This window comes from Hydractinia symbiolongicarpus, chromosome 6 (genome assembly GCF_029227915.1).
Source record: "Hydractinia symbiolongicarpus strain clone_291-10 chromosome 6, HSymV2.1, whole genome shotgun sequence".
In the NCBI taxonomy this organism is placed as follows: Eukaryota; Metazoa; Cnidaria; class Hydrozoa; order Anthoathecata; family Hydractiniidae; genus Hydractinia; species Hydractinia symbiolongicarpus.
Window position 1 is genome coordinate 23187919 of NC_079880.1, and position 25241 is coordinate 23213159.

At 34.3% G+C, this 25241-nt stretch overlaps 3 protein-coding genes across 3 annotated transcripts; 1 reads left to right on the plus strand and 2 right to left on the minus strand.

Annotated features, from left to right (window-relative positions):
• Positions 1-1750: 1750 nt before the first annotated feature.
• On the minus strand, positions 1751-7658 carry LOC130647673 (putative mediator of RNA polymerase II transcription subunit 26). The gene is made up of 2 exons (XM_057453612.1): positions 7449-7658; positions 1751-6188 (listed from the first exon to the last, which is right to left on the minus strand). Exons 1-2 carry the CDS (start codon positions 7585-7587, stop codon positions 1837-1839), a joined length of 4491 nt encoding a protein of 1496 aa, XP_057309595.1. The 5' UTR covers positions 7588-7658; the 3' UTR covers positions 1751-1836.
• A 759-nt stretch (positions 7659-8417) lies between these two features.
• LOC130647675 (prenylcysteine oxidase 1-like) lies at positions 8418-15506 on the minus strand. The gene is made up of 5 exons (XM_057453613.1): positions 15200-15506; positions 11359-11519; positions 10714-10933; positions 10214-10389; positions 8418-9840 (listed from the first exon to the last, which is right to left on the minus strand). Exons 1-5 carry the CDS (start codon positions 15376-15378, stop codon positions 9086-9088), a joined length of 1491 nt encoding a protein of 496 aa, XP_057309596.1. The 5' UTR covers positions 15379-15506; the 3' UTR covers positions 8418-9085.
• A 1211-nt stretch (positions 15507-16717) lies between these two features.
• On the plus strand, positions 16718-25200 carry LOC130647676 (cathepsin B-like). The gene is made up of 8 exons (XM_057453614.1): positions 16718-16865; positions 20847-21054; positions 21263-21381; positions 23126-23438; positions 23920-24072; positions 24190-24277; positions 24512-24552; positions 24687-25200. Exons 1-8 carry the CDS (start codon positions 16839-16841, stop codon positions 24758-24760), a joined length of 1023 nt encoding a protein of 340 aa, XP_057309597.1. The 5' UTR covers positions 16718-16838; the 3' UTR covers positions 24761-25200.
• Positions 25201-25241: the final 41 nt, after the last annotated feature.

Below are 25241 nucleotides of genomic sequence, written 5' to 3' on the forward strand. Positions count from 1 at the left end.
ACATCATAATCATTAAAAGTCGTGCAGAACGTACCTGGTGACACACAAATTCCAGACAACCTATAAATCATCAAATTTACTGGTTATAAGATCCGTGCGAATATAAACTATGTTCTGATGTAAAGTTGGCGAATTTGAAATAAACTTAAGTCATTTTCTCAGATCTATCACAAAAATGAAGTTATCTTAGAAGCTTCATCCTTAAAAAATATTGTTTTTTATTAAATGGTTTTTGGAAATGCAATTTAAAAGCCAGAAATAACTTTGAATTCACTGGATTCCCTGCGATATACATAACTCGGGCCATAAATTACGTACATTAACATTCTTAGGTAATGATAATGCCTTATTTTATCACATGACATTTTCTGAGCCAGAAAAACGTAACAAAAAATTTTTACAGAAGAGTTTTATAGGCATTGTAGACGCTTCCGAACATTCTAGAAGAATCTCATGAAAATGAAATGATCACAGTCACAGATACACCAACACAGACGCAAGTAAGGTTGTGTTGTTCGTTTCAAGTCCTAAGAATAATCCTAATGACTTTCCTAATTATTTTACATGCAGGTGTCTAATTCATAAATACAAGAAGTCAATAAGTATCATATCCCTCGCGCCATGAACAGCTGTAAATCAATTTTTAAGTTTTGTGAAATGACCCCGTATATTTAAAATGTATTGGTGCAGTGATAATGTGTTTTATTAATTTCAATGACAACTGATAGAAATGACCGTTATCGTGACACGTGACTGTACACTTAAGTTTGCATACAAAGAACACATCACATTTTTCTCAAGAACAATAATAATACGTTAAGTGCCCGCTTTGTTGAAAAAAAAAGAAATTTTTGTTGTTACGGAAATATATTCTAAATATCCTAAATTTTCTGACGTCTAAAACTCGTTTCCTAGGTACATATGTAAGATTTTTTTGTTCTTTTCTTCGCCGCTAAGCGAGGAAGCAGCTTATTGAAATTTTTGTTGCGTATTTGTAGGAGCGCTTGTTAGTTCGTGATTATTACAATGCGGTATGTTCTTTGCTCCCGCAAAAAAAAAAAGATCAACTGCTTTTGTTGCAACAACAGTTTTGATCCCAATTATTCTAAACAAAGTATTACAAACGCGCCTCAAAAAAGTTGTTGAAACGTGAACAGTTTGGTTCATGGCACAAAGTTTAAGCTGGAATTAGATTGATTCTTCATATGTGTACCGTGAACATTTCTTAAAGAGAACAGAAACACGACTTATATAACAAATTTTCTTTGCTTGCCCAATAACGCGAATATTAATACCCAAAAATGCCAATTTTCATTATGATTTATCCAATTTTCTTGAACGGCTGTTTGCAAAAAAAATTGTACTAGTTTTCGCGAAGGAAAGAAAAGCATATCCACTAGTACACCTTTAAAGGTCCTTTGATAATGACGACAGCCTTCAAATTTCTAATTTGCGGGAACTAGATTTCACATTCTTTTTTACCAATTAACAGAATTTTTTCATTCGCATTAAAGTATATCATTTCACAAATTTAGCCATTTTTTAAAGAAAAGGTTCTGAAAAAAATCGAAAAAATGTTTCAGATTCCCACTTTGTGTTTTGTAAACTGACAAAATTGAATGTACACCTCATTAGTTTAGTTGCAATACAACGAGAAGAATTGTAGCTAATAAATCTACAAAACTTCAACGCTAATATTCCTAAACAACTTAATTAACTCTGGGAGTTCACACATAAAGAAACATGCCAATTTTACAAAAATATTTATTCATTTACAGCTAAAAAATATCAAGAGAAACAGTACACCAGAAAATGGTGATCACAAGAAATTTGTTACTATTTATCATATTCGTCTGGTAGTACTGATTTTGGACCTCCCATACGATGTTGAGGTTTGCTTTCTGCCATTGGCAACAGATTTGGTCGCATTTGTTTAGATGTTTTTAGTTTCTCAAATTTATTTTGCTTTTGAATTTTCTTCATAGTTTTTGTTTTTTGTTTCATAATTTTTACGCTTGTTGTTTTACCAACTTTCTTTGGTTTGTCCGCTATGGCAGGTTTGTTCATTTTTTCGTTCAATTTATTTTGCTTGGTTTTAACTGGTTGTTTAATGTTTGCAAAACCTGGCGGTGAAGAAGCAGGTCCCACAGCAACTGAGGACTGATGGTTTTGATTCATAGGTTGCTGTTGACTCGGCTGGGAAGCAGCACTTCCTTGTCCTGGATACTTTCCAATACTACCTGCATCTGGATATCCAGGTATCTGTGCTGGAACGTTGGAAGGATACCCCGGAAGTGGCATACCTTTAGGGGGTGGCTGACCAGCCCATCCGCCACCACCTCCCCATCCATAACTAGTTTTACCGTATCCATACCCACTACCAGAACCGTATCCGTAGTTTGGGCCAGGTTTTTTTTCATGATGTCTCGCTGTAGCACCAGTTTGGGCTTTGGTGTTTGCTTTATTGCCGTTTTGTACAGCTGCATTGGTGTTGCTACTTGCACTAGAAGATGAAGAAGACGACGCTTTAGCTTGTGACTTTGATTTACTGGAAGAATAAACTCCTCTGACTACTGGTGGCAACATTTGATTGTAAGCTATACTTGGACCTGTTGGAATGCGCGGCTTTATAAGTGACATTACACTGTTTTGTTTAATCGGAACCTGTTTGATTTTGTTTAAGTTTTGCTGAGGATATATATTACGCAAGACTTTTGGGTTGTAACGCTGTGGATTGATTCTGAGACCTTTCAAATTATCAGCTGTTGTATGAATTTTACCTCGTAGATTTCCCTTCTCGGGAGTTATTCTATCCTGATTGGACATTTGGAATGACAGTAATGCACCTGGATTAACGCCAGCTGGCCATACATCAGGTTCTGTAGATATTTGTGGTGATTGTGCATTGACAAAAGGTGCTCTAGAAATATCTGCCGATAATGGTGCATGTTGATTTACACCTGCTGGCATATCATCAAACTGGTCATTATTTCCTAGCTGAGTTTTAAATGAAGCAGCATTTGCGTTACTTACTTCAGGAGCTTTGGCTATCTTCTCACCAAATACAGTTTTCTCTTTTGGGTCTGGATGTGGAGGAGCTTGGGCTTTATCATATAATGGTTTTGTGGTAATAGATGGTTCTTCACTGGTAAGTTCAGCAGGTTGCTGGTTACTCATTATTTTTACCGCAGCGGTGGCATCAATATTGGATAAATCCTCTAAAGATTCATTTGGTTTCTCCTTTTGATCCTTTGCATCACTAAGTACATTTTGCTGATGGTTTGTCGCAGCTTCAATTAACTCTGGATTAGGAGGAGATTGTAAAGAACTAGCTTGAATTTGTTGTTTTCCATTTTCATCTTGTGAAGGTACATCAACGGGAACTTGAAACTGTACTGGTTCATTCAACATTTTTATTGCATTTCTGTTCTTATTTAAAATGTACTGCGCAGCTTTGATCCGATTGATATCAGCTTGTTTTAAAGGCAACTTGACATTAGGATCTGCAAGAAGAAAAGTTTTTGGTTTTATTGGTTTCGCAAATAACGGTTTTGGTTTCTCCTGAGGAATTGAAGCTTCCTCTGCAAGTGTCTCCGACGGTTTAGCAACTAATGGTTCCGGTTTTCCTTGAGTGACCGTAAGTTCTTCTGCAGATGGCTCCAACTGAGATGTGCTCTGTACATTTTGCACTGCTTCGTGTGTTAGTGCAGCTGGCTTTTGAAAATGGTGTGCCTTTTGCTCGCCTTCTGGTGCTGGATCAGCAGTGATTGTAATTTGATCATTTTCAGGATTTTTTCTTGCGGATACTAATTTTTCGTTTTGATTATCAACAACATCAGGAACATCATCGTCAGCATTCAATTTTAATTTTTGCGTGAGTTTTACAAGCTCTGGAACATGTGGACTTTCTTGTGGAGGAATAGCCTCTAATGGAGATGCGTTTCTATTGTCATTAAATCTCACTAAGTTATTATTTTCATCCTCATCTGGTTGGTTTTTTGCTAAATTTTGCGCAGCGTAGTGAAATTCGTTAAAGTTTGGACTAGGATACACTACATTTAAATGATGTTTTTGTTGAGCTTTTCCTTTGCTTAACTTTTGCTCCTCATATTCGTCTTCCTGGTTTTCTTTATTTTTTCTTGAATTTTGCGCTTGTGCTTTTAGTTTTTCTTTCATTTGAGATTTTATTAACATAGCTTGTTTCTCTAAATTTTCCTTTTCTGTTTCAGTGACCTCTTCTTTGTTGCTTTCTTGCGCTGCAGCATTTTCTTCACCCTGTTCTTGTCTATTCATACCTTGGTTTGCTTTTTGTTCGTCAGCTTGAACTAACTTGCCCAATTTACTTTGAATATTTTTGGCAAGGTGTTGCTTAAATGATGCCAGATAAGCAGGTTGTAGTTCAATCTTTCCTTCTTGGTCAGGCTGAGAAGAAGCAAAGCCTGCAGGGTTTTCAACTTCATTTTCAGGAATTTTTCTTGTAGGCTGCTGCTGCATTACATGTGGCTGGACTTCACTGGTTCCTTGATTCTTTGAAATACTTTGTTGAGATTTCGTCTCTGCCTCTTTTGCTTTAGCCTCTTTATCATCAAAATTTACTGAATTTAATTTAGTTTGCACAACTAGTGCTTTTACGTGTGGTCGAAAAGTTGATGCTGGCTCGTTACCTAAAAACAAAACGCCACCATCTTTCACGCTAGATTGATCCTTTTTAAGTTCTGGCTTTTCCTTTTCAATAAAACCTTGATCCTGTGCATGCTTTTGTTGCTCACGTGCTTTAGCGTCTTCAAGCTGTGCAGGAGAATACAGTTTTAAAAATTTCTCTTGAAAGCTATTTGCGTACGATTTTTCGTCTTCTAGATTTTCTTGTGAGTGTGGTACTGGTTTTGGAACATTAAGAAGAACTTCGGAGGCATTTTTTAGCTTTTTTATTTCCTTCATTTTGTTATTAAGAGCCTGCATGTAGTTAGTCAAAGCAATTTTCTGGGACTGCTTCTCAGCAGATTCAGTTTGAAGTTTATCATTTGCCTTATTTTTAGGACTATCTATGATTTTTAATGGTTTTTTGTCAAATGTTTCTTTCATTTTTACATCTGAGGATTCTACCTCAGCAGATGATTTCGAGGGTTGTTGAGACTCTGCAGGTGCCTGTAGTTGCTCGATGTTTGCTTGTGGTTGCTCTTTATTTTGCTGCAGACGTGTTTCTTTTTTCGGGGGTTCTACATTCTGTTGTTCCTTGAATTGCTTAAACTCTTTTTCCTTTTCCTGTGGTAGTGGTGACTGTTGTTGTTCCTCGGGCGACTGTTCTACAGCATGGGGCGCTTCTTGCTCCTTCTCTTCACTATAATGCGGTCTTGGTGTTTCGTGAGGACTATCATTCTGAGCTTGTTCGTGTTTTTCACTTTCGGTATTGGATGCAGCAACGATAACATCATTTTCGGTCTTTGGTGCTTCGATATGTTTTTCATTCTCAATCCTAGGTTCAAATTGTTTGTCTCTTTCTGTTGCTGTAGAGTCCACAATTTTAATATCAGGTGATGCGGGATCTATGTTTAAATTTTTAGGATTCTCGTGTGAGATTAACCTTGAAGATCGCATGGACATATAAGAAGGTACCTTTAGAATTTTGCTATTCTCGTTGGTGCCAGGAATTGCCTTTGGCACTGTTTCTTTCGTGCGAAATTTGCTTGAATCATCCGGAGTCTCAATTTCAGGATGGAGATTGTCTTCTGCAAACGACAATTCATCTGGTGCATCAAACGTTATTTGATCTTTGGGATTCACAAAACCGTACAACTTTCCGGATGCCTTTAACTTTTCCTCAGTTTCAGCTAGTTGTTCATTAATTTGCCACAAGTTAGATGGAGGAGGATACAAGGTCTTTTTAATGGGTCTGACGGCTTTCTTTGGTATAGTATCACGCACTGCACTTATAACCGATACGTGTCCATGGTGATGATGGTGATGATGACGATTAACTCTATCACGATCTCTTTTGTTCACGATTATGATTGTCGGCTCGTCGATGTCGTCCTTTTTTAATGGTAGATGTTTTTTATGGTGTTTGTGTAAATGGCGTTTCGATGCATTTTCCTGACTTAAAGTGACACGCTGAATGTCTTCAGAGTTTTTTGGTCGCGTCCTTTCAGGAGTATGAGGAATACGGCTTCTGGACGAACGATGTGGTTCATCTAAAATAAAATGAAATTGCAAAAAATGGAAAGATGTGAATAAGAAACGAGTTTTATTATTTACATCGTAGATACGCGTATTTTTTATAGGCAACTAACTTTTTAAGCAACTGGACTAACATCTAGAAGATTTCTAAACAACTGCAGTATAAGTAATGTAGGAGATAAGCAACGGTTTTGGCAAGGCATTGCCGAGATTACATTGTTTTTGGCAATGTGTAGCTTCTCTTGATGCTCAATAGGATAACAGTTTATACTCTATATACTAAATTTATAGAACAGCATTCTTTCTCGATTTTAAAGCGAATATATAATTACTTTGTGTATAGAATTTAGTGTGAGCACTTGTAGTTTTCGGCCATCTTAAACATAACCCTTTTTAAACAAAGCACTTTTATAAACTTAAACATTCCAGCAATCGTTAAGCAACTTTACTATCGATTTTGACGCATATTTTTAGTAGTAAGTCAAGTACTAGCGGTTTGTCAAACGCGAACTTGAGCAAATGTATTTTTTTAATGCCCAATTTGAAAAAGTTTCCGTTCGCGACAGTTTCTTTCAACAGTTGCTAAAATGTAAAGTAATAAGCTTGGTATCATTTACGAAATCATTGCTGGCAAAAAAACAGAATAAGAAAGGCAAAGAAATGGCAACACTCTTTCTATAGCTACAAAACTTGGAGGTAACTTGTCTATAATTTTATGTTACTTCTTTCTCTCCATTATTAGAATTCACAGCTTTACTGGCGGACAGCGGTTGAAGATTTGCTGCATTCATCGTAGTCAACACGACTATTGGCAATACAGCTCTTACAGCTCAGAACGAGTGACATTAAACAACATTGAGCAAATGCATGATTTGACAAGCAACTTAATGGAATTGAGTTGTCGATAAAGTTTGTGCTGAGAAGAACGTTAAACAAACTTTTTTAAAAAACAAAACCGGCTAAAATCACTCGCACTAAGCGACAATTTGACAATTTTTCCCGCTATGACTAAATACATGAAAAAGAAAAAATAGCTGCAGCAGAGGTAATGTCGTGCAATTTTGGACAACAGTAATTTCATTAAAATATCACAGATAACGGTACAGTTGCCTAAAAAGTGGAGAACGCGTACTAACACTACAAACAGAGCTCTTTTTACAAAAACTAACTGACAGCAGTTTCCTCGAACTGAAAAAGTTAGGTTGAGTAAATATTCATGAATATTAAATCGGTGTTAAATTATAAAAAAATTCTTTAAAACGTTTTTCTTTTACCTGTCACTAAAACGCTTCCAGATACTATCATATGCACTGGACTTCCATCTGCGTCATAAAATTCTGTCACTCCTTCTTGTAATGCGCAATTGATCAACGGAAGTACTAAAAAAGCCCAAAAGTACTTGACGTTCTTCATTATTATTACTATAATTTAAAGATACATTTGATAGCTTTGATTTTCTGGTTTCCCTTCTAGGTTTTAATGCTGAATACAGATTGTTTTAATTAAGCGGCATATGAGTGGACGCAATGATGCGTGAAACAACATTGTGATAAATCTCTGCTGGCAGCTACATGGTTAATAAATACATAAATGAAGGGCAACGGGAATGTAGTAATTATAGTTGGAACATTATTGGAATCTTTAATTTTTTGGAGGATTCAAATAATTTTTATGCTTGTGTAAATAAGAATGACTTTAAATTAAATTTTAAAAAGGGCATGATTTTGTACTTTGAGTTTACCGATTTTAAATATGTGCATAATTTTAAAATTCTTTCTTACCTACCAATTAAAATTAAAGGTACTTGTCATTTGATAATTTGCTATTTGCTGCTCTCATGGTAAACTTGTAAAGCTTGTTGTTTGCTCTCGTAGTCGAAAAACGTAAACTTTAAATGTAAGCAATATTTGGTGATTTTTTGACACTGGTAGCCTAAATTGAAATCCACCCTACATTATCACATTTGAAAAGTTAACACCCCCCCCCACCCCCCGCAAATTTAACTCATCTAACTGTTTCCAAAAACAACAACCAATTTTCATCACCAATTTTGGTTCAAGCATTGATTTCTACATTTTTAGTCCGCTTTATTCCATCTGTGTTAAATTAAACTTTTCTCACCAACGATTAAATCCACGTGAGCTTTAATCTACTTAAAGTTGACATTATAGGAAAATTTGAGAATGTGCAACAACATATGATTTTTTTGTTTATTTAGCGGTATATGGTAAGAAATAGAACCGTTATTTTAAGAAGAATTATAAAATAATTTCTAACTACATACAAAACTATTTTTTTATACTTTAAATACATTTTATTTCATACAAATATTAAAAAAAGTATTGAACTTCTTCTTCTTTATATCCTACAGCTGAATTGTCACCTCATTTCAACAGTATGATTACGCTAAATGTTGTTAATGGATTTCTCAGAGAAGATTAACTTCTCTTTATCATAGGGAAGATTTGTGGATCAATCATAGAAGTACGACTCAATTAAGAAATGGGAATAGTTTTAATACAGCTTTCCTGACTAAATTTTTCTGTGTTACGCCAATCTTTGTCTGTAATTAACAAAAGGTAACCCTTAAGTTTAGCGAATTCCGTTAAGATAAATTTTCGCGAATCAGTCATTTTTAGGTATTTCGAAATTTTTTTTTTTGAATGGACGATTTTACGATATTTTGAGAAGAAATGGATTAAGGAGACTACTAGAGTACTATATTTCATCTTAACTTACACTCCGTCTGTCTTCACGACTCACAAGTGTAATTATAATTAAGCCAGTGTTTAATGTTAAAACACGTTATCTGTAGATCTGTACGGAGAGTCATAATAAAAAATATATACACCACACACGTCAATCAAATTCGAGGACTAACAACGCAAATTCAAATTAAAAATTGCAATTTCTACGAACTCTCCTGCGCATTCTCAACAGCTAAGTAATCATTCACCAGCAATGCAGCATTTTTACCTCCAATCACGCTCATCTCCATCGCACTGGCCGCTCTCTCAATAGCATTCACATAAAACACACCAGTATCTAAGACAAAAGATGTGAACACTTCAGGAGGAGTGTAGTGCGGGTAAGCCAACCAGCTAACAGCAACACGTTTCGTGCCGTTTTTTTCGTCTATTATAAAGTACTCTTTGATTTCGTCATCGGTAAGTAATTGACGGGAAAAAAGTTTGTATAACGGCGGTTCGATTCGTTTTCCTGTTACATCGAGCTGCATTCCAATGGTGGAGAACGGAACATTTTCACTCTCTGTCGTGAAAACATCAGTGGGCATGTCCTCCGGTTTCTCGAATCCAAAGCGTTTATAATTAATATATGCTTGAACAAATGTAGCAACGGTATTTTGGTGACGACCTAATGTCGCTTTATCTGGCCAATTACTACATTTGTTACATTCAAAATAGCACTGCGGTACTTCCAGCGGCGCCGCCACGACAACAGCATCATATGCTTCCGATTCACCATCTTTATTTTGCAAGTAATATCTTAAGTTTCCATCTTCAAGCTCTTTTATTATAAAATTAACTCGATGATTCAGATAAACATTAGCATTCGAATGCTTAAGAAGTCGTTCACACACTTGAAAGTTACCATCTTTCACAGAGAATAAATCGCCTGGCTGTGCACCAGCCATAGAAACATAACCTAAGCAAAAATTAACTTATCAAAGAAACAAATACGTGGAAAGAAAACAAAAAAAATCTAAAAAAAATAAAATAAAATAGCTAGACGGGCGGACAAATAGACCGACGGTCGGTCGGTCGGTCGGTCGGTCGGTCGGTCGGTCGGTCGGTCGGTCGGTCGGTCGGTCGGTCGGTCGGTCGGACAAACAGGCGGAGGAATGCACAAATACTAGTAATAACAATAAAAAAGCCCGCGAGATGGAACAAAAAAACTTAAAGAAAAACAATAACGCAAACTAAAACCACAATTAAATCACAGAACAAAAAGAGTTTAATACAAATAAATAAACAAAACAAATAATAAACAAACACAAAACAAACAAACAAATAAACACCTGTAAATCCGTTGACACCACCATCCTGTCCATAGTTACATCTCGTCACTCCAGTGACAAGCTCTTGAATCACCCTTCCACCAATACCATTCCTTGTCATGACCTCCTCGGCTGTCAATTTAGTATACTCAACAAACTCTTCTCCACCCATTGCACGAAGCATGTCATGGACGTTGCTAAAAAGATAAAACATGCAAAAACAGGGCTTCTTTTAAACTTTCTTATTCATAATTCAGGGTTAACTGCAGAATAGCTAACGAATGTGCAAGATTTTTACAGACACTTTAGGGACTTAAAGCACCTAAAAATACATTATGCAACATTCGCGAATACTGGAATTCGGTTTGTCAAATTTAGGCAAGAGAGCGATTTTCTTTTGTTTTCTTAGTGTCTTAGGAATAGCAACTTGAAAAAAATAGTTTTTAAAAAACGTTTTGCCCATAAATATAAATAAAGTTCTGATCCTAATATTTTCAATTTTAAAAAGAATAAGTAGCTACCTAAATGCTTTTCCATCATTCTGTAAAGTGTAGATGTTTTGAAAGTCTGTCAGCATTTTTGATAGGGATTTATCCAAGTTCCACAAGCTAAACACACCATATCTCCACATCATTTTGATTTTGTTAAACAAGGTAATACTACTCTCAAGGAACACAAAATCCTTCCCATTGTATATGCCAAGACGGTTAGGGACATCCAATGCTTTGAATCTTTCCAATCCTACAAATAAGGGTCAATGTTAGGTTTTTATTTCCTTAATCAAGATGATTGTTGCACATGTCATTTAGAAGTACACAGATGTTTATTGGTAACTAATTTTGATATTTTTTTGACCGTGCCATAAATATTATCATCAGAGATTATGGGGTTAACCTGTTCCTTTCCTTGCGCAAATCTTGAAAGGCTATTGAAAATAATGCAAAGGATCATTTGCTTTTGTCAAATGATCTATAATAAATTTGGTTAACTTTCTTTCAACAAATTTTTGTACTAGGACATTAATAACATCATAAATTGTAACTATTGAAGAGCGAAGTTGCAATCAAATAAATATGATTGATGCAGTAAAATCTGCAAAATTCTTATGCTAGGCTGTGAAAATAAGAAAATAAATATGAAAAATACACAACAATGTTTTAACATACCTAAAATATCTGTAAAATTCACCATATATCTATTTGAATCATGTATAATTGTACCACCTGATTCAATTGTATGACCATTCAATTCAACAATATTAACACGACCGCCAACTCTTTCGTATTGTTCATAAACATCTATTTGGGCAGACGGTCCCAGCAACTCCCTAAGCATAGACATACGAGGAGGATCATCATAACAAGCGCATATTTTCCAACATATATATAATTTATAAAAAGATTTTAAGCTAGTAAAACATAAAGTATGGTACGAAAATGAATGCTGATAAAAGAATGCGTCAAAATGTTTGCAAATCAAAGGTTTACGAAAATAAATGTTTGCAATTTCGATCTTTTCCCTAACTTTTGCAGCATTAATTATTGCCATTTCTCTATCTTGTCTCAATATCTTTCGAAAAAAGTCTTTAACGACATACCACTATGGTATATATATATTTTGAGTATGTTTATTAAATCCTTAAAGTATTAAATCAATTTGTTATGTATCAAAATGTTTTTGCACATAGATTTTGATGACGTTGGTGCCGTAATAGTAAACATCTTAATGCACCAGTTGTAGGTTTCCCTGTTAACAAAGGAATTATACCAGGGTTCATAATATTCTGCATGCACTTATTTATTAATATACAAAAGGTTTACTTGTCATACATAAATATTATGGTACTCAATTTTGCCTGTTATTATATATACCCTGGGCATAAATACACTTACACTATTCCAGCCCCTTCTAATTTCAGAAATTGCCTACCCCCCACCCCTATCCTTCTTTTATTACTTTTATGCCTAAAAGAGTGGTAAATATGTTGTCATATCTAATAGAAAATTTAAAAAAAATAAACAAAACAAAATTATCTCAATTCGATTTAGAAATGTGATGGCATTTCCCCTGATTGTACATGTTCTGATCTTTTTTAGTGCAGTAGTGCTACGCTTTATCAGGTAGGTATTATTAGTCCATCACAAATAACAAAGGGAAGGCACTTTGGTGATTTTTAGTGATTTTTTATAAAACAGAAAAAAGTTTTTCCTTTTAACATATCTCATTAATTGCCTTTTTAACAATTGAAATACTTTGTGTTCTCGATTCCCCATGATTCAGTTCCTGTAGACATTCTGAAGAATTACGATGATCCTTACTTTTTATAAAAACTAAGAGTTCTATCATCAAATCTTCAATTAACTTTAGAATTTTTTCCTAAATCATGTTACCCACTATATATGTCATCATTTGCTATCAAAAGAAAACGTGAAGAAGAAGAATTGACTAACAAACCACTATTTCAAGACATTGGAGCTAGTTGCTGGTGTTATAGATTTATAATTTATAGAGGCATTGGAATGTATCTTTAAAACAAAAAAAAGAACTAATTTTTAAGATTAACGCAGACTTGTTTTATGACTGTTTTTTTCATCTGCAAAAATGTGGCTGCATTTTTATGCAATGTCAGGAGGCAAATCTACCTGATAAACACTTCCTTTTTCAAAATTTTAACTAACTGTATAGTCGATAAGCACTTACTTTTGCAAAATTTTAAGTGCCTGTAAAGTCTCCAAGAAAATTCAGGATAAAATGTAAAAAGTGTGAGTGACACATTGTATGAGGTGAGAAAATGTGGTTTCTGTTAAAATTTTTTACAGTATTGTTCAGTTTGGAACTGATCATTGGTATTAGAACTGATAATTTGAATGAAATGTGTTTTCCTATGGTCCTTAGTGGCTTCAAGCTGATAGAACAAAAGACAATTAGTTGCGTTTTACAAATCAACTCATGCTGCTTTCACTAGTTGTTTTCAACAGAAAAAGTGTCTAACATATCAGTTGCTTATAACTAGAACTTTTTATATATACCTCAAACACCACCACTATGCAACAAAACACAAGAGAAATTTTAAAGCAAGGCTGGTAACATTCATGCGATAAATGGTTTTGAGAAATTAATCGTGGCGATGATGCCATGGAAATGTTTTCCTCTATCATAAACGTTGAATGTTTATCCAAACAAGCTTTCACCACATGATATTTCAGGCAGCAACATGGTCATTTTTCTTGACATGGTGTTGTCACAGCAATATCAAAGATAAATGTGTAGATGATGTGGTCAAATCTAAGCACAGTTATGGCTGCAAAATGTGGGAGTACAGCTGAATCCATAAAGTGTCAAACAAATGATATGAAATCTTCAGAGTGATGAAGTCTGCCAGCATGTTAGATCTAAACTACATGGTATATGTATTTAACAAAGCAAGCCCTTTGTAATTCGAAGAAAAATCTTTATAATTTTCCCACATGTGCTTGTGTATAATGGAGAGTGTGGTGTATTCATTTGTTAATGGAACAATGGGGAAAAGCATCTCTTCCTAACAAGATTATATATATAAAGATTGTTGGTTCAGTTGAAGAAACTAGAGTTCCATATGTTAGCTTTATAATATATATAAATACAGTTTTTAGTTCATTTATTGTTATGGAGCTAAACTGCAAGTTTTGCTCATGTTAATTGTGGTGACAGAAGCACAGTTCCTTAGCATTGCGGTTAGTATATATTAGGTTTACCTTAGTCATTGAGAATATCATGTAGGACCTGGCACAGTGGGGGTGGTTTCTATCTATAGACCTGATCTTAAAGGTTGCCAGGGACAGACACTACTTTTATTTGCCTGTAAAGGAACTGGGCCCTACCCAGGTCTTGATTATTAATGGTTGCATATAAAAACCCAACACCCCACACTGCCCAAGTTCTTCAGATGTACCTTACAGTTTACAGTTACCCACCCTCCCACCCTTTTTATATATTAATTTTCTTCACCTATTTTTCTTTTTTTTATGTCACACGACTACGAATGGTGGATGTGAGATATCAATTCAATTTATCGCCATAGTGCAGCAGAATCGAAATTGAATTATCATGAACGTCTCCAATGCAACTAAAGACAACTGCATCACAGCTGTTATGGGAGCGTGCAGCACAACACAACTCGACAAATTGCTTCTGTTTCCCTGGCATTTATTTTGGCTTATGTTATGTCAGGGTTTTAGTCCAGAGGTAGAAACAACGAGTCTGTAGGTAGCCTCTAATTTAATTGGCGGTATGTCGGGTCTCCTTTGTCAGCCCCTTAGGCAATTAATTTGTTGATACAAGTGATTGTAGAAACGTACCTGACGCTCAGGGCGTGTATACATGTGTTCACTATATTTTCTGACGCTCATTGAGGTGCGCTGACGCTCAGGGCATCTCTAGCGTAGTCATCATGTGAATAGGAAACATGCATCTGATGCTCAGGGCATGAAGACGCCTATAATGCATATCCTGACGCTCAGAATATGCATTATATATTGGGTCATATCCTGACGCTCAGGATTAAATTATATATTTAAACATATGAAGAAGCACGAAGGAGGCACCTTCATTCCTACCCATTCCCCAAAACATTTTCCATAAATAATCTATGCATACTGAACGTGTTGTATTTACTAATTCCAACAGAAATGCATTATTTCTATCAATTTGTGTTAGTATTCTGGAACCCAAAGCAATTAAACTAGATATATTTGTTGAAATTGGTGCAAAATCTTTAAACAATAAACCGCAATCAAACAAACCTTGTAGAATTATTTTTTCTTTGAGATCTGTCTTGAATTACAGTCAAAAGCTTAATTTTTTTTCTCTCAAAACAAACAAAAATTCAATGGAAAGTGTGAAAGCTAATAATTTATGTTTTATTAAGTTCCTCTTCTTTGTGTTACAAAATAAATACTCACGCAAATCTGTTGGATTTCACACAAACATGTTTGACTGCAGGCGAAAAAATTTGTTATTAAAACAAACCTCAAAAAATAAGTTGTCGATGACCCTCCTATGCCACTTCCAATAACTGCAATTTTCTTTTTTGTTTCCAAGGGTTCTTCTGGCTCTACTTCAGCTTTCAGATATTTTGATTTATTGAACACAATCCAGCCAGCACCAATAGAAGCAATGCTTGTTGCAAAGACTTTTAATTGTAACATAATGCAATAGATGCTATACAAATACAACAAAAAAATACACAATAAGGAAGAAATTGCTATTTCAAGAAGTATAGCTTTGACGTAAGGAGAATGCAATATGGAAGGATTTTTATAATAAATTTTTAAAAATTCAAGATACAAATTAAAGTATAAGATATATACATAGCCAATAATATTAGCTATAACACTTTTTCTTGTATCCAGGATAACATGTTCGGAATTTTCTAACTGTTCTCTTAAAATGTGAACAACATTATTTGAATTCAGCATCAAAATTTATGGAATAATGCACATTTTTGTACACTAAGTACAACTGGTACTATAGCCTATAGCTAGACTATAGGTAGTTGTCAAACTATTAATGTGCTCTTTGAAGAAATGACCACACAAATCAACTGCAGTAAATATTGCAGTCAAGCTCTTATAAAATTTATAAACTTTAAATTATAATAACTCCCGTTCTAATAATCGTATGATCTTCTAATTTTCTGTGATAAATTACAAGTTGTCAATCATTTTCCTCAAAAGTTTCTTGTTTCATTTTCAAAAATTAAAAACGTTAACCCAGATCCAAAAACAAGATTGAGCAAGAAACTGTTGCACTATATTGAACTAGGTTAGTCACCTTAAATTGGAGGAATATATACACTCTTTTAATGCCAGTCAAAAAGGTAGTTCTGTCCACCTAGACACAAACCTTGTGAGGGTCACTTGGGAACCTTTGGGATGGGATGTAGCTAGCTTTAATAATCACTCTACTGACTGACCTACTGATTCTTTGCCTATATTTGACAATAATAAAGCTGGTGGGTGGGCACGTGGTTTGATTGTGCTTTGACAGTAATAAACCATTAAACAGATGTCAAAATTTCTTTTTGCCGTCTAGACTGTACTTGTTGCGTCTCTGCCGTATAATCAAATGACCTATCCTGGGTAAAATAACATTTATCAAAGTCAAATAAAATTTATAATCTGCAAAAAAAAGAAAAAGTAAAGCAAACAAACATTTTTATACAGGCATGTGAGGCCCTTTAAGTCCCTTTCTTTTAGTGAAGGGCCAACGGCAACACTTTGTTTATGTCACGGGTTTAAAAACGAGGCTAAAAACAACAAACCATCCTGGTTTCTATTACCTTTTGCAATGTGTTATATGTTTTTATCTAAAGCTGTCCTATTTTTGTGAGAAATGGATACAATTGAATTCAAAATGTTACGTGACATTTGAAAGTTATATTTCTTAAAGTATTCATAGTACCTTAAGAAATTTTACGCAATGTATTTTAACTACCAGCAGGAACAGTTGTGGATACACACCTCACATGGTATTAAGTTAGTTTTATACTAACGCACTGTGCGTAAAAAGTTTCTTTTGTGGCTTAGGGGATCTGGTTCGACACTTTCGTTTTTGCATCAAGTCTTGTGACCTTTGCAGTATAAAATTAGCGCAGACAGAACATTGGATGGACATTATTTTCTGCATTTTACAGGTAAGATTTTTGGTATTGAAGTTAAAATTAACGGAATTAAAGACAGCTGCGGCTAAAGATCTATTGTGGAATGCTACGAAGCCACTCTCTAGTGTCTTTTATTTGTTTCTAGCTATACTTGATGAAATTCTCATGAAGTCACACACAAGGTGTCAAATCAAGCCTTTTACCCTTTATCTTTATTTATATTTTGAGGTTCTAATCTAATTGTGATAGTTAAATATTTAGAGATATTCCACTTTAGCGACACACATGAAACAGGGCAATAGGACAATGTATATACTGTTTCCTCGTGATATATAATGTTTTGTAATTTTGTCTTAAGCAAGGAGGGTGCTATCTCGCCGAAAGCGCCGTATATGTGATGTAAGAAGCTAAAATATCGCTGTAGATTGTTTAAAAATTATCAAAACACGATCGTTGGAAGCTAATACATCGCCGTAGATCGTTTAAATACCATCAAAACACGATCATATGAAGTTAAAACATCACCGTAGATCTTTTAAAAACCATCAAAACACGATCTTATGAAGCAAAAACATCGCCGTAGATTGTTTAAAAACCATAAAAATAAGATGATAAGAAGCTAAAACATCGTCGTAGATCGTCAGGCCTTGCCATGAGCAAATAGCCTCCCGAGCAATTAATTGCTCGCGTCAGATTGTCTACGCGAGCAATTTTGCTCGCCATATTTTTCGCTAAAAAAACTTTACATTTATTCTCTCAGGGCATATTTTTCAGGAGAGGTGTGCGCCTTGGCACACACCTAAATCGTTTCGGGGGTGTGATTAAAACATCCGCCACATTTCCAGTTTGGTCGGACATGTCCGTAGCTCGTTTCGAACTTTTGTTGGTTAAAACGTCTGATAGATTTCCGTCTTGGTCGGACACTTTTAGATCTCAGAATTATTGAATAGTCCTGTTCCTTTAAATCCACAAGCAAGCCTATTCATAGCCAACCTGACCATCCTAGCTAATTCACCGACTCCTGACTTAGTTAAAAGAACTACGTAGACATAAATCTCTTTTGCCCGACCCCTTCGTCGTTGGTAACCAGGTCTTACATAAGAAATCCAGCCATGCAGTTCTTAACTAATGCGGAGGTGAACGCCAACGGAGCACGGATGACGCAAGTCTGCAAAACTGCACTTACAGGCGGAACAGACAATTTATCATGGATTCAATTGTACATAATTTCTTCATTTGAAACCATAGCAGGTCCAAATTTAATGAATTATGTTCTTTATGCCGCAACTGCTATTCAAACAATTTTAAAAACGAAACCCACTTGCGGTATAATTTTTTTTTCTGTATAAATTTTATGTGCGTGACGTGTACCTTTTAAAAAGAGATTTTATTTATAAGTCTTATTTAAACCACGCAGATAAAGATTTTTTTAATTTGAAAACGGAGCATATCTTTTCCTATTTGCTTGTGATGACCTGAAAAACGAACATTAAATACTATTTCGGACATGTAGAAAAGAAAGTTAAGATTGGTCATCGTGTTTGGGGTTCACGATTAAAACGTCCCCCCACTTTTCCACTGCAAAATTAATGCGCAACAAAGATTAACCTTAATGTTCGTATCGCACACGTTTTATAAAATGGCGAATGAACTGTTGCACGATGGGTGGAAAATAATCACACCAAATATCTTTTTAGTTATCTCAAAATGTTAATATTTACGCGAGCAATAAAATGCTCGGGTAACGAGCATTTACGCGAGCACTACGCGGGCGCGAGCAATTGCTCGCGACTCATGGCAAGGCCTGATCGTTTAAAAATTATCAAAACAGGATCAAATATAGCCATAGTTTCGAAACTACATATGGAAATGGGAAAGGAATGTCTAAAAATAGTTTCAAGCAATTAATTTATCATGTTTTTATTGTTTTTTAATTGTTTTGGGAGAACAATTCGCTTCAGAATTCGTTTCGAAATTCGTTTCAAAAATTTTTTCTGCGTGCGTTTCAAAATAGTTTCTGCATGCGTTTCAAAATAGTTTCGGAATCGTTTCCTGTTCGTATCCCATTCGCTTTCACTTCGTATCATTTTTAAGCTTAGAGTTTAAAATAAAATTAGGGGTGCCTTTCATATCCATTTTGCAACACAACAAAACATTATAATTCCCTATACTTTGATATTTTTTTGTTTACGTTTGGGCATTTGTGTCATATCCAAACCCACACCTCATATCGATATATTTTGCAAATTTCCAAATTCCCTCGGCATGTTTGCAACATTATATATATATAGTTTTTCTACACTTGATACAGAGGAAGTTGAGTTGAAATCTAACAAGTCTAGATCAGATTGGATGAGGGTCAGGTCAGATTGGATGAGGGCCCCATCCGACCCATGCTAGCATGGGAAACGGACGTTAAGCCGAGACTGATGATGATGATGATGATGAAAGCAAAAACCTGGTTTAGGCAAGAATTAATTTTGTTAGCTATACGATCATTTCAATATTTCTCCTCAAAATTGCATGTGTACCAAGGTTGGTTGACAAATCTATGCTTCTAATATATTATGCCAGGACACGTGATTTTTGAGAAAAATAACAATGCACATACATAGACTAACTCTAAATAGTTTTTTGTGCACGAACAGTAAATTGATTATTTTGTAATGTGCATACTTGCAGTGATTTTTAACGGTAATGATTTATTTTAGTTTTGTTAAAATTTTCCAAGGGTAAACCCTGGTTATTGTTTATTTTATTTTATTTTTTTTTATTTTTTATTAAACAAATATTTATACTGGATATACATGTCAACTAAAAGCTGTTATAAATATGTGTCCAGTTAAAATATATAAAAAGACATTAAAATATAAATATATATACATAATTAATAAAACCAAGTATGATAGACACACAAGAATCAAGGACTGGTCAAAATAAAGAAGTCGGGTGAAAAAGAGTTTAAAATAACCTAGGAAAAAAGATTGAAGGCAGAGACAAACTGGGAAACCAATTTAAAGACTGGCTAAAGACCTAAGTATTATTAATAAAAACTAATTGAAATGTTCATTTAAAAATGTTTTAAAATCAGACATGCCTAAAGAACGGGCCTCTAGAGGAAGCGTATTATAAATTTTTGCTCCCATGAAATAAAAACTTTTTCTGGCATACTCCGTTTTAATTTTTGGAATAGTAATCAACTTTCTGTTATTTCTCGTGTTCATTTCATAATTTTGAGCGTGAAAATAGTTCTGAAAGTCATTTGTTGCAGTACCATCAAGACTCGTTTTGACAACCAAACACGCACGTTTTTTATTCTCATTTACTATTGATTTAAGCCGATTGTTCGGATCACTATAATCTCTACAACTATACACAACACGCAAAGCTCTCCTGTGCAGGGAATCCATTTTGTTATGCTGAGTGCCAAGAGATGCAGCCCACAATAGGTGAACGTTGGCATCACCATACTTTGATAAATTGCCTTGGCGGTTGCAAGTTGGACTTCGTATCTGATTTTCGACAGAAGGTTTAAACGAGATGAGGCTTTCTTATAACATTTTTCAAAGAAAGTATTCATCGAGAGCGAACTTTCGATAAGGACACCAAGATACTTTTCGTTTGCTATCAGGACGTTCTGATGGTCAACTGTGATGTTAAAGTTGACCAGCTGATTTTTTACTTTCTTTGATGTTCCAAATAATAGAGCCTCAGTTTTTCCTTTCTTCAGATTAATTATAAGTTCGTTTTCTTTGCACCACAATGAAACGGCATCGAGATCTGCGTTCATTTTCGTAGTTATGTCTTCAACGTTTTTCGAATTGCAGTACAATACGGTGTCATCAGCATATTTAATGAGCTTTGAATATTTAATGACATCACCAAGATCATTGAAAATCAGCAGAAACAATAGAGGGGTTACTCTAATAAACTTTATAAACTTTCAAGCATGAAAATGAAGCTGATTTGTTAATTGCTGGAGATGCAAATATATATATCTTCCTTTAAATTTAGATCAGCATGAAAGGTGTTATACTTTTTTCTCTTTGTACTTTGATATCATCTCTTCCGCATGCCATTGAAGAGTTTCAATATATTATTGATGAGGTGAACAGTTTGCAGACCACTTGGAAAGCTGGGCATAACTTTGAAAATATTGATTTGGAGTATATTAAAGGGTTATGTGGTACTTTAGATGATCCAAATCGCAGCCAACTTCCAGGTAAAGTTTTGTTATATATAAGACTATTAACTAATGATGACATATAAAAAAGATAGCTTTCCAGAACTTTAGCTTTGTAGGACGTAAGTATTAATTTATAACTTATACTCCTGCTAAATTTAGATCCAAGTTGATATACGATATGAAACGCTTGATTGATTTTATATTAATGCATAATTGATTTTGTAGTCTCTATGAATTCTTTTAGTTCACCGCAATTTATTTGCCATGGATTTACCTGATAGTTTTGATGCTCGGGAAAAATGGGGTGATATTTGCCCTAGTACTAAAGAGGTTCGTGACCAAGGCTCATGTGGCAGTTGTTGGGTTAGTCCTACCTTTTTAACATTTACATTCTAAGCCTTTATATGTTACAGTACCGCTTAAATCAGGGTTCGAATTGCCATTTTTGTGAATCACTTTGCAAAGAAAATGACAAGATTGCGAATCGAATATTTTTAAGTGGCGATAGAAATGCTTTTTTAGATCGCATTTTAAAAGTTTAAGAACGAAGAACGGCGATAGAAAAGTTTTTTTAGATTGCAATATAAAAACTTCAGAACGAAAAGCGGCAATAGAAATGCCATTGCATTTTAAGAACTTAAGAATGAAAAGCGGCAATAAAACTGCTTTTTTAGATTGCATTTTAGAAACTGAAGAACGAACAACGGCGATAGAAAAATGGTAATTGATCTAAGGTGTTTCCAGGCCACATCTTTACAGAGTGCTTATATTTTTGCGAACTGACTTTACTTTTCTATTTCGAACCCTGTAAATGTAACTTTACATGCGCATGATATTTATCACCTGCACACGAACCTTCGGTAGCGTCAGAACTTTCGTTGTTATTGTTAACCTATTGTTAAATACATGAGCTATTTTTGCATGTTGAAAACAATAGAGTTTATGTGTCACACAAAATCTTTTACCTTTTACGCATGTTCATTCATTTTTTTAAAAATATATATCTTTTAATAGCTTTTGTGATCGTTAACACTTTTAAACAATAGCGTTCATGTTACATGTAAGAACAAAAGGATTCATCAAATCTTATTGTTATGACTTGCGCACAACGATAACAATAGAAAGCAATTAAGTTCATGTATAAACAAAAGATATGCGAAGGTTCTTTATGTAGCCATGAGATCGTTGCACGATGTTTTGAATCTTGGGTTCATGTAAAGTTACATTTAAGTGATACTGTACATGCAAATTTTTCCTATTTTTGCTTCATTTTATGCTAATGGTATATATATTATTTGTTATTTGTTGATTTTAACTCTATCATTAGAAACAGTTTACTTGCAGTTAAATTAAATCATTGTAGGAAATACGTAACTGTGATTAAATGCTGTTTTTTCTGTGTTGAAGTATATTCGTTATTTATCATAAATATAATAGTTTTCTTTGTTTGTTAATTAAAAAATGATAGATGATTAATCTTCATTTAGTAATAGCTATTTTTGTCTGTTTCTGCGCAAAATAATACCATAATATTGGAGCAAAATGAACGTAGCATATAAAGGATGTGCCACTTTGTGGATGCAATTATTTATTTTATTATAACTTTCTTGTTTTCATTTTAAATTTAGGGTGTAGCTCGAAACAAACCTAAACGTTAAACTTAATTAAAATGAAGTGTGAACGGTATAACTATGTTGCTATAAAAAATGTATAAAACCATAAATTGCTTATGGAAGTACCGAGTTTGCCAAAATGATCTGTTAAATTTCAAAAGCTGTGTTTGCAAAATTTTGTTGACATCTGTTAACAAATTTCCATGGAGTGCGAAAATTGTACCAACAAATACTATTGATGCTTAAAATGCTGTAAATATCCTCCTTTCATATAAATTCTTTTAGGTCAAGAAGTCCTTATAAAAAACTTAAGTTTATTTTTTTCAGCCTAAAATTTTTTGCTTAGATTTAAGGTATCTCAGCATAATTGCCTAGATATATGCTTAGACTTAATAAAAAAGTTTTACAACATAAAAAATACCTAATAAATTTTAATATTTCCTCTTATTATTTTTATTGATGCACTATATAATAATTTTTTAATTTGTTCATAGGCATTTGGTGCTGTTGAAGCACTAACAGATAGAATTTGTATACATTCAAATGGAGAACATAGACCACACATTTCTGCAGAAAATCTTCTGGCATGCTGCGGTATCTGGTGTGGATTTGGGTGCAATGGAGGTTTTCCATCTTCGGCTTGGCGTTTTTTCGAAAACACTGGTATTGTAACTGGAGGGCAGTATAATTCTAGTCAGGGATGTCAACCTTATTCAATCCCATCATGTGAACATCACACAACGGGACAAAAAAAGCCTTGCTCTGGAAGTGGACCAACCCCACGATGTGAAAAGCAATGCAGGGAAGGTATGTGGAATTGTGTTTCTCAGAGTGGAAGGAATGAACATAATATAATAAGCTTACATTTTTTAGGGGAAGGGGTTTTCTGATGTATTGTAGGAATCATTAAAACTCTTAAAAGTTATTTGTGTGTTATATACTTGCATTTAAAAGTCGTTGTGTTAAACAGAAATTTCCACTGTGGAAGTTATTTTTAAAACCAGGTTATTTTTAATTTTGTATGAAAATCAGGTTTTGTGTATTATATATAAATTGTTGCTATAAATTTTATTAAATTGTTTTATTACTGTTTTCTGTGTATACAGTGGATGGAAACATTGAGTCACCAAGATTAAAGAAAAAAATACTCATGATTTCATGATTGCGCTTTTATACTTTTACTTTGCCACATTTAGCACAAGAGTTCTCATCAAGAGGTGTTGATTCAACATTTTTTGTATAGCTTTGTATAGCTTTTTAGGTGTCTCTTTGTTATTATTTTTGCCAGGATATAATATGTCATATACAAATGACAAACATTACGCATCATCACACTATAGTGTATCCAGCGAACCAGAAGCCATCATGAAAGAAATTTATACCAATGGTCCTGTTGAAGGGGCTTTTACTGTGTATGCAGATTTTCCAAATTATAAGTCAGGTAAATAGCTTTGTTAGTTTTTAAACTCCGCAACCTATATCACTAATTACCTATTGTTTTGTCCTTATTTTTAAGGAGAGAATGCATATGTATCTAAAAATGTTACTCTACTTTTAGGAGTTTATAAGCATGTAAGTGGAAGCCAACTTGGTGGACATGCCATCAAAATTCTTGGTTGGGGAGAAGAGAACGGTACACCGTACTGGTAAGCTTATAATGGCAACTTCTTTGTCTATAAAAATACTTGCTGTACAGTGGAGTTATGTCTGTCGAGATGGTTGTCAACTATGATTTAGTTCAGTTCATGTTGACTGTTTTGGTAAAATATTGAGTTGAGATTCTGGGGTTGACATGTTGTGAGATATGTGACTTACTTTTCTGACAATTCATAGTGCTAAAATTCTGATTAAAAACCTTTTTTGCTTTTTATTTTACATAGGCTGGTTGCGAATTCATGGAATCCAGATTGGGGAGATAAAGGTATGTATCATACACAAAATTGAAAATCTAATATTTTTATTTAAATCTAACATTTTTCTTGTTGTTGTTTTGCTAGTACAACTATTTGAAATTTGCTTTGGTATTTTGCCTGACATGAGGTCTTCATGTTTTAGGATTCTTCAAGATACTTCGTGGTAGCAATGAATGTGGTATTGAAGGCGGTATTGTAGCTGGCATCCCAAAATAAACAGTGACTTGCTGTACTCTCCTATTAATTTCGTCTTGATAACTTTATTTTAAAAATGCAAAGGACATTGATTTTTGCGTATCTCAAAGATTAATCTTATTATGCAAAATAACACATCATGTCAAAATTTTAAGGGTATAACCAAGTGCCAGAAAAAAAGCGTGCAGAGTAAAGAAGTGCAGAACCATATACTGCACTTATTCTTTCACAAACGCTCAAAAGTATAGCAATTAGCACTCATAAGTTCTGCAAGTGTCATCACGAAAATGTAAATTGGATTAGCTAATGCTTAAATACTGCTAAAAGTAACATGAACCTGCAAAATGACACTAATAAATTCTTCCCTTTCCAGCAATGTTGCCAATTTGTACTAATGATTCCAAATAAGTCTAATAAATTTTGAGAGCTTGTTTTCCTAATATACTTCCTTCTACCATAAAGTGTTCTACTTAATGTAGTTGTAATATCTGTAGTTTGATTA